The sequence below is a fragment of the Herpailurus yagouaroundi genome, unplaced genomic scaffold (genome assembly GCF_014898765.1).
Source record: "Herpailurus yagouaroundi ecotype Mexico unplaced genomic scaffold, PumYag 141, whole genome shotgun sequence".
Lineage (NCBI taxonomy): Eukaryota > Metazoa > Chordata > Mammalia > Carnivora > Felidae > Herpailurus > Herpailurus yagouaroundi.
The window spans coordinates 10,166,958-10,183,458 of record NW_024412396.1 but is presented as its reverse complement, the minus strand read 5'-3'; the positions used below and the strand labels follow the sequence as shown (position 1 = coordinate 10,183,458).

Genomic DNA, 16,501 nt, shown 5'->3' with positions numbered 1-16,501 from the left:
TAAAGTTTACGTTATTTGAAAGAGATCTGTGCTTATCATGCCTTTTTTTTAAGTCTAGGATTTAGATTTTGACATTTTAATTTCTTTTGAATATGTCACTTTTTGCAAGCTAGGAACAGAATCAAACTAAGGCAGTCTAGTCTTCTAAGGATCCAGGCCAAGTCTTGAGATCCTGTGCAGAATTATCATGCCTTCTTAATGTAGTTGGTTAGATAGTATGGTAAAGTTGTTGTAATCATTGTCACAATTGCTCATAGCCGACAAATTTGTTCTAAAGACATTTTTCCTAGCCTATTGAGTCAGAATGGATTTTCCTCCCACCCTCTGTGGACACATTGTTTTATATAATATAACTTTTATGACTTTTAGTAAGTACTCATTTTTTGTCCCTGCAGTCATTGTTTACATACTTTAAATTTGTATATCATTTTTGTTAGAACTTGATAGTTTCTACAACTTATATAGCTCTGAACCTGACAGTTAACATTTTGTTGTTCATTAATGTCTCTTTTTCCAATTAAATAGTGTCTCCTTGAACTTCAGAAAGAGGCCATCTTTATGTGGAGTACGGACCTGGATAGTGTGGCCACACTATGTTTTAAGTCCTTTGAAGGTTCCAATTATGATGTGAGGATTTCAGTTTCAAAGCTACTAGGCACGGTGTTGGCTAAAGCTATAATTTCTAAACATTCAGGAGCAGGTAAATTTATATAATTATTTTCATAATGTCTTATAATTTTTTCCCAGTTGGTTTATACAAACATAAAGGAGTATTACTACTATCCAATATTAATTCTGAAGAGCTGCAGGATATCTTAGAGATCAATTTTAGTTTATAAACATTGCTAAAGGTCCCAAGATTTCATTTTTAAACAATTCAGTAAAAATTTGAGGGAAAAAAATGAACTCTTGAAGAAATACACTTTATTTAGTCATTGTCTTTCTTTATACTATGGTCTTTGCTTTTTTTTTCAAAAGTAAATTGTGAAACATTATCTAATAATAGATATGATCTGTATCTTAGTTCTTCTTTTAAGCAACATGCATTTGATTCCCTATTTTTGGCTTGCCATTTTCTAGGTCGGTATAAGGGAACAATGCTAAAAACAATTGGGCAATAATTACAAACAACAGGTATTTGAAATTCACCATACTTGGACAATTTGCTTTTGTTACTTTTTATTCCCTATTCCTACACTTATAGGCAATGAGCACAGATGGGATATTTTTGAAAACAAGAATTTTCCTGGATTTAATCAGCAGTGTATGTAAAACATTGATGAGTAATTGAAAATTTGCTTTATCTTTCTGTCTCCAAAAAATAAATAATCTCACACAAATGAAAATGTGATTGTTCTGTAGAACCTTTCTTCTCAAACATTTGCAGACCTGTAGTATCAGCATCACCTCGAAGCTTGTAAGAAATGCAGAAACCCAGGCCCCACACAATTTACTAAATCAAAATTCTCATTTGAACAAGATCTCCAGATAATTCATAATGCACATTAAAATTAGAGAGGCGTTGCTTAAGAAATCATTATCATTATATAAAGGGAAATTGTTTTTCCTAAAGCCAGTGTTTCTTAACCAGGGATGGGAGAGGACAGTAAGCACAGCATATCACAGTCACATGGGGAACATTAATAAACTACAGTCCCCTCATTCTGAGATTATAAGTAAAATTTATAATAAATTTTTATTTTCATTACAGTTTCTTTAATCTTACAATTCATTAAGACTTTCTTACTTACCGGGTAGTGAGGAAAGGGTGAATAGGAACAGGAAGAAGCCACACACAAAAAAACCCAAACCAAAAAAAAAGTTGTTCAGGACAGTTAGGAGTTTAAATCTTAAGCCACCTAAAAAATTAAAGTTAGAAAACATGTTTAATGTCTTTTGAATTAATCCTTTTGAAAATGTGGATTGCTCATTTCTATATACATTTCTATAAATGTATCATTAGCGCTGGCACACAGTTGCAGTAAAAAAAGCAAAATGTAGAAATGCATAAGAAATGTGAATAAATAAGTGTATATGCTTTGATGGTAGCACTAAACTAATGCTAGTGTTTTTGTAATCAGATTGAGCAAAGTGAAGAATCAGCTTCATCCACACTAAGAAATCTTTAGGATTTAGCCTAATCTTTTGTTAGAAATTCTGTCATCTTGCGTCAATAAATTCTAGCCTGCAAATAATTGAGTTATTTTTGTACCACTAAGAAGTGATGTAGGTATCATAATAGAGTTTTTAAAGGTGGGGACTAATAGCAACATAGTGCTGAATAATTTAGAAAACCAATGCACTGGAGGTTTATATACTCAACCATAATACACAAAGGTTATAAAGTAGAGAACTGAAATGATTTTCCTAGTAAAACTAACAGGCTTCATTCAAACAAGTGGTATGTTACTCCAAGGCATTTAAAAAGCAGGGATTGAGTGTGACATTTTCCTATCATTGGAACGAGTTGTAGGAATTGATGTGATCTTTTAATATCTAATTTAATATTGTAAAACCTTCATTTGTAAGCATAATTGATTCTGGAAGCATGCTTGTAATCCAAAGCACTTGTATATCAAAGCAAATTTCAAGAAACATTGACTCAGTTGTGATCACGTGATATTTAGCATCATGTACTACTCATATTGCAAGACATCACTCATTTATCAAGTTAAAATTTGTTAGAAATATTTGCTTGTCTTGCAGAACACTTGCTGAACAAGTTACTTGCAATCCAAGGTTTTACTCTATCATTCTCTTACCTGCTCAAGGACATTGCCCTAGAAAGTCTCTCATCTCTTATATCAGCTTTTCTCTCTCTATTGGATTATTACCTACAGAAACATGATTTTGTTTCTCCCATCTTTAAAAAAAAATAATCCTTTTCTGTCTCATTTCCCAGTGAGCTGGAGGTCCATTTCTCTTCCTTTTGCAGCAAAGTTCCTCCGAAGAGTTCTTGATACTGTCTTTAGTTTCTCTCCTGCCATATTTTTCAAACCACTTCAGTTAGGATTCTCCTCATTCACTGCTTCAAAACTGCTTTTTTTGTTAAGGTCACCAAAGACCTCCATGTTCATTCATTCATTCAGTAAATATTTGTTGAGTGTTTATACTTGGCCAGTATCTTTTCTGAGTACATGGGTTATGTCATTGAACAAAACAAATCAAAAGTGCCTATTTTGAGCTTATATTCTGATACTCCGCCATGCCAACATCAGTGGGCAGTTCTCAGTTGTCTCACTTGACCTTTCAGCAGTATTTAACTTGGCAGATCCTTTTCCTCCTCTTTTTTTCACTTGCCTATGGGACTTCATTCACTCTTGGTTTTCCTTCTTCTCCATTAGAAATTCCTGTTCCATCTTTGATGATTCCTTATCTTTTTACAGAAGAAGCCCCTTATCTAGTACTTGGTCTTCTGCAGTGTATGTATGTGCATCCTCTTGGTGATCTTACCCAGTTTCGTGGCTTAAATACCATCTTTCAGGGATTCTTGGATTTGTATCTTTAGCCTGGGCACCCAACTCTCATATCTAGCTGCCCCTTTGACATCTCTTTGGAAGTTTATTTGATGTTTCAAGTGAACTTGCCCTAAAGCGAATGCCTGATCTCACCTTCCCTAGAAAATATACATACCTGTTCTACTTACAGGCTTGCTAATCTCAGTTGATGCCAATTCTATCCTTCCTTCCAGAGGTTCAAATAAAAATTTGGAAAGTCACCCTTGACCCTTATCTCTCATACTCAATAGCTTTTCTACCAGACAGTCTTCAAATGTACCCTGAATTGAGACATCTTTAGGATTGGCTAATAATGAGGCTGACGCCTCTGAAGATGAGCTTGGAACTTATTGTTGTGCCAGAAAAATAAGGTGCTTCCACTGGCCAGATCCTTGAAGACAGACCCACTGGTGACATCCAGGACTGTTAAGCAAAATTAATAATGACAGAAATTTATTATAACCTATTAAATAAAAAAGAAATCTATGAGTGCCTACTGAGAATAAATAAAAGAGAAAGTTCTTTTCTACAGTAAATGCTAACTAATAAATATTGAAGGAATGATTGTTAGATAATGACCTTTTGCAGTCATTATAGTAATAATTTATGCAGGTAGGAATCCTCTGTACCTAGTTGGATGAAAGTTTGATGGGTTATAGCATATTTATACTGTCTTAAAGGATCACCACACAGGTTGCATAGTAATTACGAAAGGAAAGTTGATATTTTACAGTGGACAGACCTGGCAGACAAACCTCATTCATGTGTTCAAAGATCATAATACCAATGTAGGGACAGACTAACAGTGCATTTTAATGTTATACATTGAAAAGGATTATGGCATTACTTAACGTGGTTCTCCTGCCAAAAATTCTGAGGAAATACTAGACAAACTCAGATTGAGTGCTGTTCTATAAATGTTTTCTTCAAGAATGACAAAGTGATAAGGAAAATATGGTAACTCTAGGTGAAGGGGACACGGGAGTTTATCTTGAAATTCTTGCAGCTTTTTTTTATAACATACTTTTGAATAGTTTTGAAATAAAAACTTAAAAATACATATGTATGTATATCCAACTTCACTCTTCTGCAGCCACTTTGATCTAAGCCACCATCATGTCTTGCTTGCATTACTGAGTTGCTTCTAGTGGATTTTCTTGTCTCAGCACAGAAGCAAAGTGACAGATTATATCACTGCTCTGCTTAAGGTCCATCATTAGACCCACTCACTTCACTCACATCCTTATAATAATGATCTACAAGGATCAATGTCTTCTCTCTCCCCATCCTTATACTCTGGCCTGTCTCATATTAGATTCCTCCACTGCTCTGTTCATATAACTCTACTTGAACCCATTGGGCATCATATCCTTCTGAAAGGCCTTTTTGCCCTACCTATTTGCTCTGCCTAGAACACTTTTTCTCCATATATCTGCATACCTGATTCCCTCACTGTTCTCAAACAATGTTTAGATGTCACCTTTCCAATGAATCCTACCTTGACTACCCTATTTATTTTTAAAAATTTTTTAAAATGTTGTTATTTATTTTTGAGACAGAGCATGAGCAGGGGAGGGGCAGAGAGAGAGGGAGACACAGAATCTGAAGCAGGCTCCAGGCTCTGTGCTGTCAGCACAGAGCCCGAGGCAGGACTTGAACTCACAGACTGTGAGATCATGACCTGAAATGAAGTCGGACGCCTAACTGACTGAGCCAGCCAGGCATCCCTTGACTACCCTATTTAAAACTCACAAGCAGGGGCGTCTGGGTGGCGCAGTCGGTTACACGTCCGACTTCAGCCAGGTCACGATCTCGCAGTCCGTGAGTTCGAGCCCCACGTCAGGCTCTGGGCTGATGGCTCAGAGCCTGGAGCCTGTTTCCGATTCTGTGTCTCCCTCTCTCTCTGCCCCTCCCCCGTTCATGCTCTGTCTCTCTCTGTCCCAAAAATAAAGAAACGTTGAAAAAAAAAATTAAAAAATAAATAAATAAATAAATAAAACTCACAAGCATTTGGGGCACCTGGGTGGTTCAGTCATTTAAGTGACCGACTCTTGATTTTGGCTCAGGTTGTGATCTCATGTTTGTTCAAGTCCCACATTGGGCTTTGTGCTGACAGTGCAGAGCCAGCTTGGGATTCTTTTCTCTCCCTCTCCCACATGTTCGTTTTCTCTCTCTCTCTCTCTCTCTCTCTCTCTCTCTCTCTCTCTCTCCCTCTCTCGTCTTTCTCAAAATAAATAAAACAAACAAAAACCAAAACACAAACACTTCCCCCCAGTGTTCCTGAGCTGCTCTATTTTTTTGCATGGCTTTAATTACTGCCCAGTATACTGTATATTTGGTCATTTATTATGTTCCTTATTCTTTCCTTCCTAGGATTTATGATCCATGAGGACACGGATTTTATACTGTTCACTAATGTTTTTCTCCCAAATGCCAATATAGATTTTCATTTGTTTCAGATAGTTACTTCCTCCTTAGCCTAAGGAGTAGATTTTTTGTTCATAACTTTGATTAATGGAAGTTTATTTCCCCACTGTGTATGACTTGAGCCAATAATGGTGTCAGAGCTCATGACCATCGTTACTCAGAAGAATGAAAGGGAGAAAATGGGTTCTTTTTTTTTTTTTTTTTTTCCCTGAGAGCTCTTATTCCCTAGATATTCACAGGTAGAAATTCACCTATGTCAAACTGCAGACAAACTTGAAAGTAAATATTCTGCCTTAATTAATCTCTTAATTATTGTAGCCTAAGGGCCAACTGAGCAAATTAGTAATATTTAGCTTTGATTTCTCTACAGACTGAGGATAAAGAAGTTGTGCCTGCAGTTGAAAATTTTTAAAAAATAGGACATGTTGGTTAACATGTAACATTTAACATGTAATATTTCAAAAGAATTTTTGGAAAATGAGGGGAGTTTATGTTTTTTATTTTAGAGGATGGTTAGCCTTTTAACTTCTTTGTGGAAAAGAGGGTAGTAGGGCATAATCTCAAAGTGGCTTAGTGTTTAAGATGTCATTGACATGATACTTCAGAATCTGTTAGGATTTGACCTCTGAACCCTTGTATAACTTTGTGTGTTAACGCATGTAATGTCCTGTCCTGCATTTTGTTTGGATTTTTAGTTTATTTTTGTTACAGTTAACATGTTAACCAAGATCATACAAATCAGGGTCATGCATTAAAATTTTAGTCTGTAAAGTACGAATCACATATTTTGTTCTTTGTTATAGCAGCCTCACGTCAAAGCATGCGCAGAGTATCTCTGGAGGAAGTTCTGGAATTACTAGGAACAGGGTTTCTGCGTGGGAGTTCAGGATTTCTTCGAGCCAGTGGAGATATGCTGAAAGGAACCAGTTCAGTCAGTAGGGATGTTCGAGTTGGAGTTACTCAGGTGAGTCACATATCAGTTATCTACGTGTAATGCTCACTGGCCTCTCTAATGAGGATATTAGTATCTGCATATTCCAGGCATAAATGATACTGTGCAGGGTCATCACTTATGCTCTCATATTTATAAAATAGACTTGGTAAGGCTACAACACTCTTTAAAAGCTACATTACAAGTAAGAGAACCGTAGTTACCTAAAAGCCAATGAAATAGGCTATTACTCACAATGTGTCTTTAGTTCCTAATAGAAATTTTTATTTCCTTTGAAATACAAATAACATTTGTTTGTTTCTAGGCCTTATGCTTTCATGTGTCTTGTAGTTTAACATGTTTTCCATTGTGCTTTTGTGTGCTTTTACATTTCAGATATAAGGTACACGTTAGGTATGTATCACTCAGTATGGGTAATATTGTATTTCCATTTTATGTGGTTTCAATTCCTAAGTAAAAATCATAGCATATAATCTAAGTTAAACCTAGGAAAAGTATCTTAGAATAAAACAACACAGAGGTCTCTGAATTATCTTGTTTTCTAAATGCCCTTATGGTTCAAAGTGAATGTTGTTAATTCACGTATGTTCTCATTGTTTTGTACTGTATACAGATGTTAGAGTTCTTGAGAATGTAAGGTATCCCAGTATAATTGTAAACTGAGTATTTCTAAAAGAACAGATTACGTAAGAAATCTACTGTCTTTGTATCTCTGGAGTAAGACCAGCCATTAACATTTATGCAAGTAAAGAGCAGTGATTCATCACTGTAAAGTTTCCTTTCACATTTCTGGGTTTAAATTCCCTTAGAGTTAGGGTGTTGGAATATATTTAATTCTTACAATGTGTTCATGTTTGATTTGGCTTTTCTTGTTCAGAATCTTAAAGAGCTTGAATTTGTTCAGAGTAGCCAGAGGCACATCCTGCGTATTGGCTGGCTCTGTTCACTATCCTGCAACTTTACACAGTCTGACCAAATAAAAATGCAGCATAAATGAAATCAAAAAATGTGGAAAGAGTAAAAAGAAACAATAATTTATGTATGTTTAGTAGAAGAGAAAATATTAATATAGAATTGAAAGTATTTCATTTTGAAGATAAAACTCTTTTCTTTTTTAGGCTTATGTGGTATTTGTTTCAACACTAGGAGGAACATGGCTAGAGAAAAATTTTGCTGCCTTTCTTTCCCATATTCTAAGTCTTGTGTCACAGTCGCACCCTAAAGCCACCCAAACTCAGACTGACGCTGTCTGCGGTCGCCGTTGTGTTTCATTTATCCTCCGAGCTACTATAGGAGGCCTTCTTGGAGAAAAAGCTCAAATTGCTGCTGCCAAGGATATTTGCCAGGCTATCTGGAAGTTAAAGAAAGTTATGGGTATGGATCTACTACAACATTCTGTTTTAACAGCTCTAAAGGAATTGTCCTTTCAGAAAAGCTAGACTGGCTACATTAATACAAAAAACACTTTTGTAATAGAGGTCATTTGTTTTAGGGCAAAGTTGTCAATACATAGATGAGACATAAATTATCTCACTTGGTAAGACCTGTCATATATATGTTAAGTCTTAAAGGCTGGTGATAATAGTTCCTCAGAATTCATAGTCTTCCCCTAGAAGTTGATAAAAGTGTTTTGAAACAATCCATGTCAGTTCCTGTACTATTTTAAGTCCACTCTGTTTATCTCATATACCAATAAAATTGGAATATTTTTTAGTTTTCCATGAATTCTCCCTTTCAGTGCGACTTGCTGTAAGAGTAATTAAGGGCTGATGGTCAGGTTGCTTGAACTAAATTGGTTATATTGGTTCATTTCTTTCTCAATTAATGCATGTCCCCATTTTAGTATTTCAGTTAACTGCCTTAAGGGTTTCATATATGAAGAGTGGAAGTATTAATTTTTACCTTTATATTTTGTGCTCCTAACACCCACCCCCTACAATATATTTTAATAAAACATTGATGCATAGTTAGTTCTTCTGCTTCTGTCAGATGCTGTGATGAGTGACAGTAATGTGGAGACCCGGCTTGGCTCCACAGATGTAACAGCCAGCCAGCATATGCTGGTGTGTGCTCTACAAGAACTTGGAAATCTCACATACAGTCTTGGCACCACAGCTGCACCTTTGCTGCAAGATTCAAGTTCAGGTACGTGTTGTTTGTGACTCATCTGTATACCTTGTGTTTACTTTTACTCTAGACAACTTTTTTCCAGGGAAGAGAGTCTCCCTCATATAGCTCATTTATTATAGATTCCATTATAGATTTGTTAGAGATGTTTTATGAAGTGTATATAATCAAAATTTAAAAAAATAACTATATACTTCAGCTTTTTCTTTTATAATTAAAGGTTTTTCTCTAAGTCACCCCCTTAGTTTCCCTTTCTGGAGATATTTAAGATAACATGGAAAAAAGAAGCAAACCTCAATTCTTGTCTCTCATCTACAGTGAAAACTTGTATGATACAAGTAATTCACTTCCTCAAAGTTCCTTTCAAGCAGTCTCCATTTTCTTACTCTCTTGGAAAACTAATCACTTTGAGGGGCACCTGGGTGGCTCAGTCGGTTAAGTGTCCGACTTCAGCTCAGGTCGTGATCTTGTGGTTCATAAATTTGAGCCCCGCATTGGGCTCTGTGCTGACAGCTGAGAGCCTGGAGCCTGCTTCAGATTCTGTGTCTCCTTCTCTTTCTGCCCTCAACCCCACTAGTGTTCTGTCTCTCAAAAATGAATAAAAACACCAAAAAAAATTTTTTTAAGAAAATTAATCACTTTGAGAGATAATTCACATACCAAAAAGTTCACCCTTTTGAAGTATCCAATTCAGTGGTTTTGGTATATTCACAGAGTTGTATAACTATCACCACTAATTTCTGAATGTTTTCATCACGCTAAGAAGTCCTATACCCATTAGCAGTCCCTCCCCATTTCCCTTCCCCCAGCCCCTGATAATCACTAATCTACTTCCTATCTCTATGGATTTGCCTATTCTGGACATTTCATATAAATGAAATCATAAGAATATGTGGTCTTTTATTTAAACATTTTTAAAACTCACTTTGGATGGCTTTTGTCCTTTGACTGTGACATGTTTTTCCTGCTGACTGAAGTTTACATTATGTTTAGTTTGTAATCTCTTATCCCATATTATTGAAGTAGTAGTCAACGTGAATTGTTACATGTTTCAGTGAAGTTGTATGTTGAATTACAGCAAATACAGACTTTTATTCTTAACAGTAGTGGTACTCCACTGTCTTCATAATTGGTTAGTAGACTACTGAGGACCTAGCAAAGCCTGTTTTATTTAACATTTTATTCTCAGGTAAGAGTGATATGGCATATAGGAAGTGTACTAATTATGTAGATAAATGTGCCAAAAGAGATTTTTTAAAAAGAGGAGGATGGAGCATAATGTGACATTTCTTTTCAAGGTGTTTTTGTTATTTATTGATACTTTTTATTCCAAGTACCAAATGAATAGTGATCTCAAGATCAAAAAGCAGAACATTGGCTTATTTAGGAAATAAAATTTTTCTTTTGTGTTTTAATTTAAACCAGTTTTCATGAGACATATTAGTAGAAGTAATTCTTACAAATAAAAATTATAACTATGTTGTCTTTTTTCTATTCTGGTTTGACTTTTGATAAAGATAATATATTTTATATCCATGTGGCTGCTTATTCTTTTGACTTTTTTTGGCTAAGTGAGTTTATCTGTAGAGCTAAGTCTTTTTTTCCTGTCCTTCCAGGCATTCTTGACAGTGTCATTTCAGTTATTGTGCATCCTAGCATTTCTGTTCGACTAGCGGCAGCTTGGTGTTTACACTGCATTGCTGTGGCATTACCTTCTTACCTAACACCTCTTTTAGACCGTTGCCTGGAACGGCTTACTGTACTTAAGTCTTCACCTGAAGCAGTGACTGGCTTTAGTTTTGCTGTGGCAGCTTTGTTGGGAGCAGTGAAACATTGTCCTTTAGGAATTCCTCATGGAAAGGGCAAGGTAATGGTTTCATTCTCCACATATGATAATGACGTTGCCAGTTTTTGCTAAAAACATCATCGTCTTGTGTATCACCCAGTCAAAGCCATGTAGGACAAATTTCTGACCAGTCAGCTAACTTACTTAATTTTTAAATATTATCGAATAATTGCTGTGAAAAATGAAGGGATAGTAAAAAATATTTTATCCACTCTTAAACAGGAGTGCTTTCTGTGCTTTTTATTGGAAATATCTTCCTTTAGTAACAGAATTTGTTCCTGAAGGCTTTATTTTGCTATATATTTAGCTCTGCCATAGAAGTGCATTTAAAATTGCATGTAAAAAATATAATAAAATAAAATCGCATTGTAAAGGACAAATCTTAAACTTTTTAAAGTAATTTTGTAGGTTATAGTATTATTGGTAATAGTATTTTAAAATTAGTAGTATTTTGAAAATAGTTAATGTTCTTAGGAATCAAGATTTTCCATATTTAAAAAAAGAGAGTTGCAGTTGTAAAATCAAGGAAGTAAAAGCCCCCTGTGTTAAATTTGAATGGAAAATATCACTGTTCCCTGATAATTTTTTTCTTTTCAAAAATACTTAAATCCTCACTCTGTCCAGTGACAGGACCTAAAAGCATTGACAACCTGGTAGCAAGGAAAACCCCCAGTGCTCAGATTATGGCTCAAAACCCATTTTAGCAAAAAGGAATCTGGGCTACATGAAGGAACGGCTTGTTCCAGATCCGGGGTAGGAAATGCACAATATAAACCTCAAATATCTTGTCATGCCAGAGAACAAGGAAGTCATCAAAGACTACTGTGTTCATTTTAATAGAATACAGAAGGTAACTTAAGGGCCTCCTGCTGACCAAAGATGGGATAATGTGTGCATCAAAATAAAAAACAGTAACAGTGGTTTGAATAACTAGGAATTATAAGTTATCAGAGAATGTTGTTTGACAGTGAAAGCCTTTTTAATCTAGGCCTTACACACATATAAGTATTTTTTTAGAAATAAATCACCATTGTTCCTTGCTTTCTCACTGTCACTCTTATGTCATTATTAGTATTATATTTGCCGCTTAGGCTTTACAAAAGAACATACCGTTACTTCAGAGGTTCTAAAACTATTTTGAGGATTGCCAGTACCATTTGAGTATGGTGATTGACAACTTTGGGAGGTGATATTCATTTAAATTCATTCTTTTATTATTTTAGTTATATTTGAAACTAACATATGTATCTTACTAAGCAAAGAATTGCCATTGCATGTATTTAATTAAATTTAATATCCTCAGATTTTACTAGTTTAGACAGAAAGGATTGGTTCATTCTTGTTCTTATTGAGTGTTACCCATTGGTTATATAGGCTGCAAGTAGTCCTAAGGTAGTAGTAAGTTGATTGGTTTGCTTTATTTATATTTTTATTCTTTTGGTTAGTTTTAAAATATACTAGCCTTCCTGTTTATAAAATTTATATGCCAGCTCATAATACTTGCTGCTTTTCTAGAGGTGTTTGGTAACAGAGATGTTTTCTCATATAATAGATGCCTCAACATTGGCCTTTGTACTATAAAAGTATGCATTATCCATAAATATGAAATATCTGGGTTTTCCTCCTTTGTTTTACAATACTGCCAATTTCATAGACTTTTAAAATAAAACATTTTTATGAATCCCACTCTACTGTGAAACTCACTTCAATGCGAGACTATTTCGAATACTTTTAACCTCTGTAGTATATTGCCTCTGGAAAGATTTTCAGCCACTCAGATATCAAAATAGTATGCAAATTTTAAAAAAGACAGATGCCTGGGGCGCCTGGGTGGCGCAGTCGGTTAGGCGTCCGACTTCAGCCAGGTCACGATCTCACGGTCCGTGAGTTCGAGCCCCGCATCGGGCTCTGGGCTGATGGCTCAGAGCCTGGAGCCTGTTTCCGATTCTGTGTCTCCCTCTCTCTCTGCCCCTCCCCGTTCATGCTCTGTCTCTTTCTGTCCCAAAAATAAATAAACATTGAAAAAAAAAATAAAAAGACAGATGCCTATGATGAAACTTTTTCTGGTAATTACAGATTTAAGGTAATTGCTTAAAACTAAAATTAACTCAAATTCTATATACCTTAACTTGAACAGTTTTACAATGTCATCATATGTGCTCTACAAAGAATTATAGGGTTGCTGTATACAACCTAATATGCCAGTATTTAACCTTAAAACTTAACAGTTTTTATAGTTTTCTCTATGGTGTTGTCCTGTGGTATAGTCTACATGATTGACAGTACTTTTTGACTTTCATTTGTCATGTAAGGGTTAATTTTTCAAGAGATTGTTAGTTGCTGTCATTTGTCATTAACCTATAAATTGATATGCTTTTTTTTCCCCTTGTCCTTCTCCATGTAAATAGATTATTATGACATTAGCAGAGGATTTGCTGTGTTCAGCTGCTCAAAACAGTCGTCTTTCAGCCCAGCGCACACAGGCTGGATGGTTGTTGATTGCTGCTCTGATGACATTAGGTAATGACAGTCTTGTGGAAGGTTTACATAATTATGAAGTACTCTGTGTTTTCTGAATGTAAAGTATTGTATGATTTGAGGAGACTAATTTTTAATATATGCCAGAATTTAAGTATCTACACAAACATTTTTTTTCTGGCAGTCAGCTTAGGAAGCCATATATTTATTCCAGTCCTCAAAATGTTTTCAGATCTCCTTATTTAAAATTCTCTTCAAGACCAATTTATGAGCCTTGTTAGGATAAGTCAGTTCAGGCTTAACTCTGAATGACTCTGAATTTTCCAAAAATCATTCACATCCATCTTCAGGGGAAAATAATTTCCACAATGTAAGGGTTGGCAAGAGACCATACCATAGCCTGTAAATCCAATTCTGTAATTGTTTTGAGAATTGGTAACACTAATAAGATAATTGAAGGGGATACGTTTCATTATATTTATTAAAAATCAGCAAGTATTTTATGGTCATGACTTTTGTATTTGCATCCCATAACTTTGAAAATCAATTTTATTACTTTATTAAAGTTGCATTTTAAATCTCTCTTTTATAATATCATTTGTTGCCAAGATATAAAACTGGCTGGATTTAACCAATAAATCATTTTGACATCTCTGAAGTAATATGATCTAAAAGGAGCTTAAATTAGAGTACCTGGATAGTTCATTCGGTTGTATCTGGCTCTTGGTTTCAGGTCTGGTCATCATCTCATGGATTCATGAGTTTGAGCCATGTTTCAGGCTCTAAGCTCTCAGCACGGAGCTTGTTTGGGATTCTTTCTCTCTTTTTCTATCTCTCAAAATAAATGAATAAACTTAAAAAAAAAAAAAAAGGAATACTCCCTAAAAAAATTTTACTTTAATTTAATTTAAATTAAATTAAATTAAAATAAGCAATCATAATTGAAGAACCATTTTAAATAATGTTCTTGATGATTAAAGAGATTTATTGGACTGTATCAGGGTTCAGCCTATGGGCCAAATTTGACTTGCCCTGTGTTTTATACAGCCTGCGAGCTAAGAAGAGTTTTTACATTTTTAATGGTTAAAAAAAATATTTTGTGATCATGAGAATTAACATGAAAGTCAGTTTTCAGTGTACGTAAAGTTTTATTAGAGCGCAACCATTATCGTATATATTGTCTGTGGCCTTTAAGCACTACAGTAGCTGAATTAAGTTATTGCCAGAGACTATGTGGTTTGCAAAGCCAAAAATGTTTACTGTCTAACCCATTACAGAAAATTAGGCCCCTGGCATAGGTCATCATTTCACCATGTGATGGGGATAATGTGGTCAAACTTTTATTTGCTTTTTACTGGGTGCTTCTTGCCTGCCATATTGATGATTTTGGTTAATTAAAGGAGAAAATAAACTACTTAATAAGTGCAATATTTCAATGAACAAAACTTTTCAGAACAAAGTAATTCCATTGGAAGACGACTACAAGAAATCCCTTCTCTTTTATTTTTTTTTTATTTTATTTATTTATTTATTTTTTTCAACGTTTTATTTATTTTTGGGACAGAGAGAGACAGAGCATGAACGGGGGAGGGGCAGAGAGAGAGGGAGACACAGAATCGGAAACAGGCTCCAGGCTCTGAGCCATCAGCCCAGAGCCTGACGCGGGGCTCGAACTCACGGACTGCGAGATCGTGACCTGGCTGAAGTTGACGCTTAACCGACTGCGCCACCCGGTGCCCCAAGAAATCCCTTCTCTTTTAAAGAGATTATTAGTATATCATATTTTACTGCATAATCATAGTCAACGTACAAAAAAGGATTAAAATTTTAAATTGATATTGTTAATTACTGTGTTTTCTTGGGCTTTAATCTCTAGTTTTATGTATTATTATTTACCTTTATTATCAATTTTTAGAATATATTGCTAATAACCTAGTAGCTGTCAAAGGTGTCAGTGAGGTTTTTACTCTTAAGTATCATTATGAACTCATAGATTTTTATATATGTGTTTCAGTCCATTGCAGTCATTATTCCTTTTGATCCTCAAATTGTCAGTGAAAGCCCCTTCAAGCTGGTTCATGTATCCTTTTGACATGAACCTGGTATTCTTTGATAACATGTTTACTTTTGGCATAACAAGATGTCCCAGCTTTTACATTACATTTTCTGCTCCAGGCTTGCAACCAGTCATTTTCCAAGGAGTGTTGATTCTTTTTTGTGGGAAATGGTATGTAGACCATCTGAGTGCTTCATTAATTTTTGCCTTGAAGTTTTAACACCTTTTTTACATTTTCAGCATTTCCTTTACCATTAACAGTTTCCATCACTGTAAATATATTCACTATTCTGAACTAATATAAACTCAAATAGACCACATTCAGATCGGTTCCTCAGATGTAAACTACAGCATTTTTAAAACTTTTTTTGTTACACTTCCCACTTTATCTGATACCACCTGAAATAACTTGGATTCACCTGTAGACATCTACATGGCTTATAGATCTGTGAATGAGAAAGTGTGTAGTTTTTGCTAGGTACATTATTCTTGGTGTGAATACACTTACTCTTGTTTATGTATTCTCTTTGTAATTACTGTGTACTCATTTTTATTAAGTTAATTCATATATGTCTCTGAAATGACATTGTAGGAAAGAGGCACTGTTCACTACTGAATTAGTGAGATATCTTAAGGATGTAATGACAAATATATATGAAACTTGTCAACTGTGGGTATTTTCAGTGACGCTACACTTTTTTTTTTTGTATCTGACTAAATTTTCCCTTCAGAATTTCCTCTTTTCTCACAGCCTAGTATATGTAGAATGTGTGTGTGTGCATATACATGTATTCACACACACAAACCTTATGGTTAACTTACTCTTAATGGCCTTATTCTGATTTCCTTTTGTATTACAATGCTTGGGGTTTTTTTTAGTAGTACTTCATCAAAGAAAGCAATGAGCAAAGACTAAAGAATTATGCTTGTTTTGAATTACGCTGTAGAAGTTAGCATATGGCTTCTTCCCAAAAAGGTCAGAAGAAAAATGAAGAAATTAATTCTATTTTAATCTACTATAAATCAAAAGCATAAAAAAAGATTGGCTTGCAGTTGCCCTGTCATTTTGCCTTTAGCTCCTCTCTTCATATGCAAATGTTGAATGATAATTGCTTAAT

At 35.0% G+C, this 16,501-nt stretch overlaps 1 protein-coding gene across 7 annotated transcripts in view; it reads left to right on the top strand.

The window, feature by feature from the left end:
* Nucleotides 1-16,501, top strand: part of HEATR5A (HEAT repeat containing 5A) — a 122,586-nt gene that overhangs the window by 21,402 nt on the left and 84,683 nt on the right. For 6 of the 7 annotated variants that reach the window (XM_040476877.1, XM_040476882.1, XM_040476881.1 and 3 more), the window contains 6 exons: nucleotides 526-700; nucleotides 6,728-6,888; nucleotides 7,995-8,250; nucleotides 8,866-9,021; nucleotides 10,620-10,870; nucleotides 13,258-13,369. In XM_040476877.1, the coding sequence (XP_040332811.1) occupies nucleotides 526-700; nucleotides 6,728-6,888; nucleotides 7,995-8,250; nucleotides 8,866-9,021; nucleotides 10,620-10,870; nucleotides 13,258-13,369 (1,111 nt within the window). The remainder of the gene's footprint in view (nucleotides 1-525; nucleotides 701-6,727; nucleotides 6,889-7,994; nucleotides 8,251-8,865; nucleotides 9,022-10,619; nucleotides 10,871-13,257; nucleotides 13,370-16,501) is intronic. The other variant, XM_040476879.1, reaches the window with a different exon arrangement.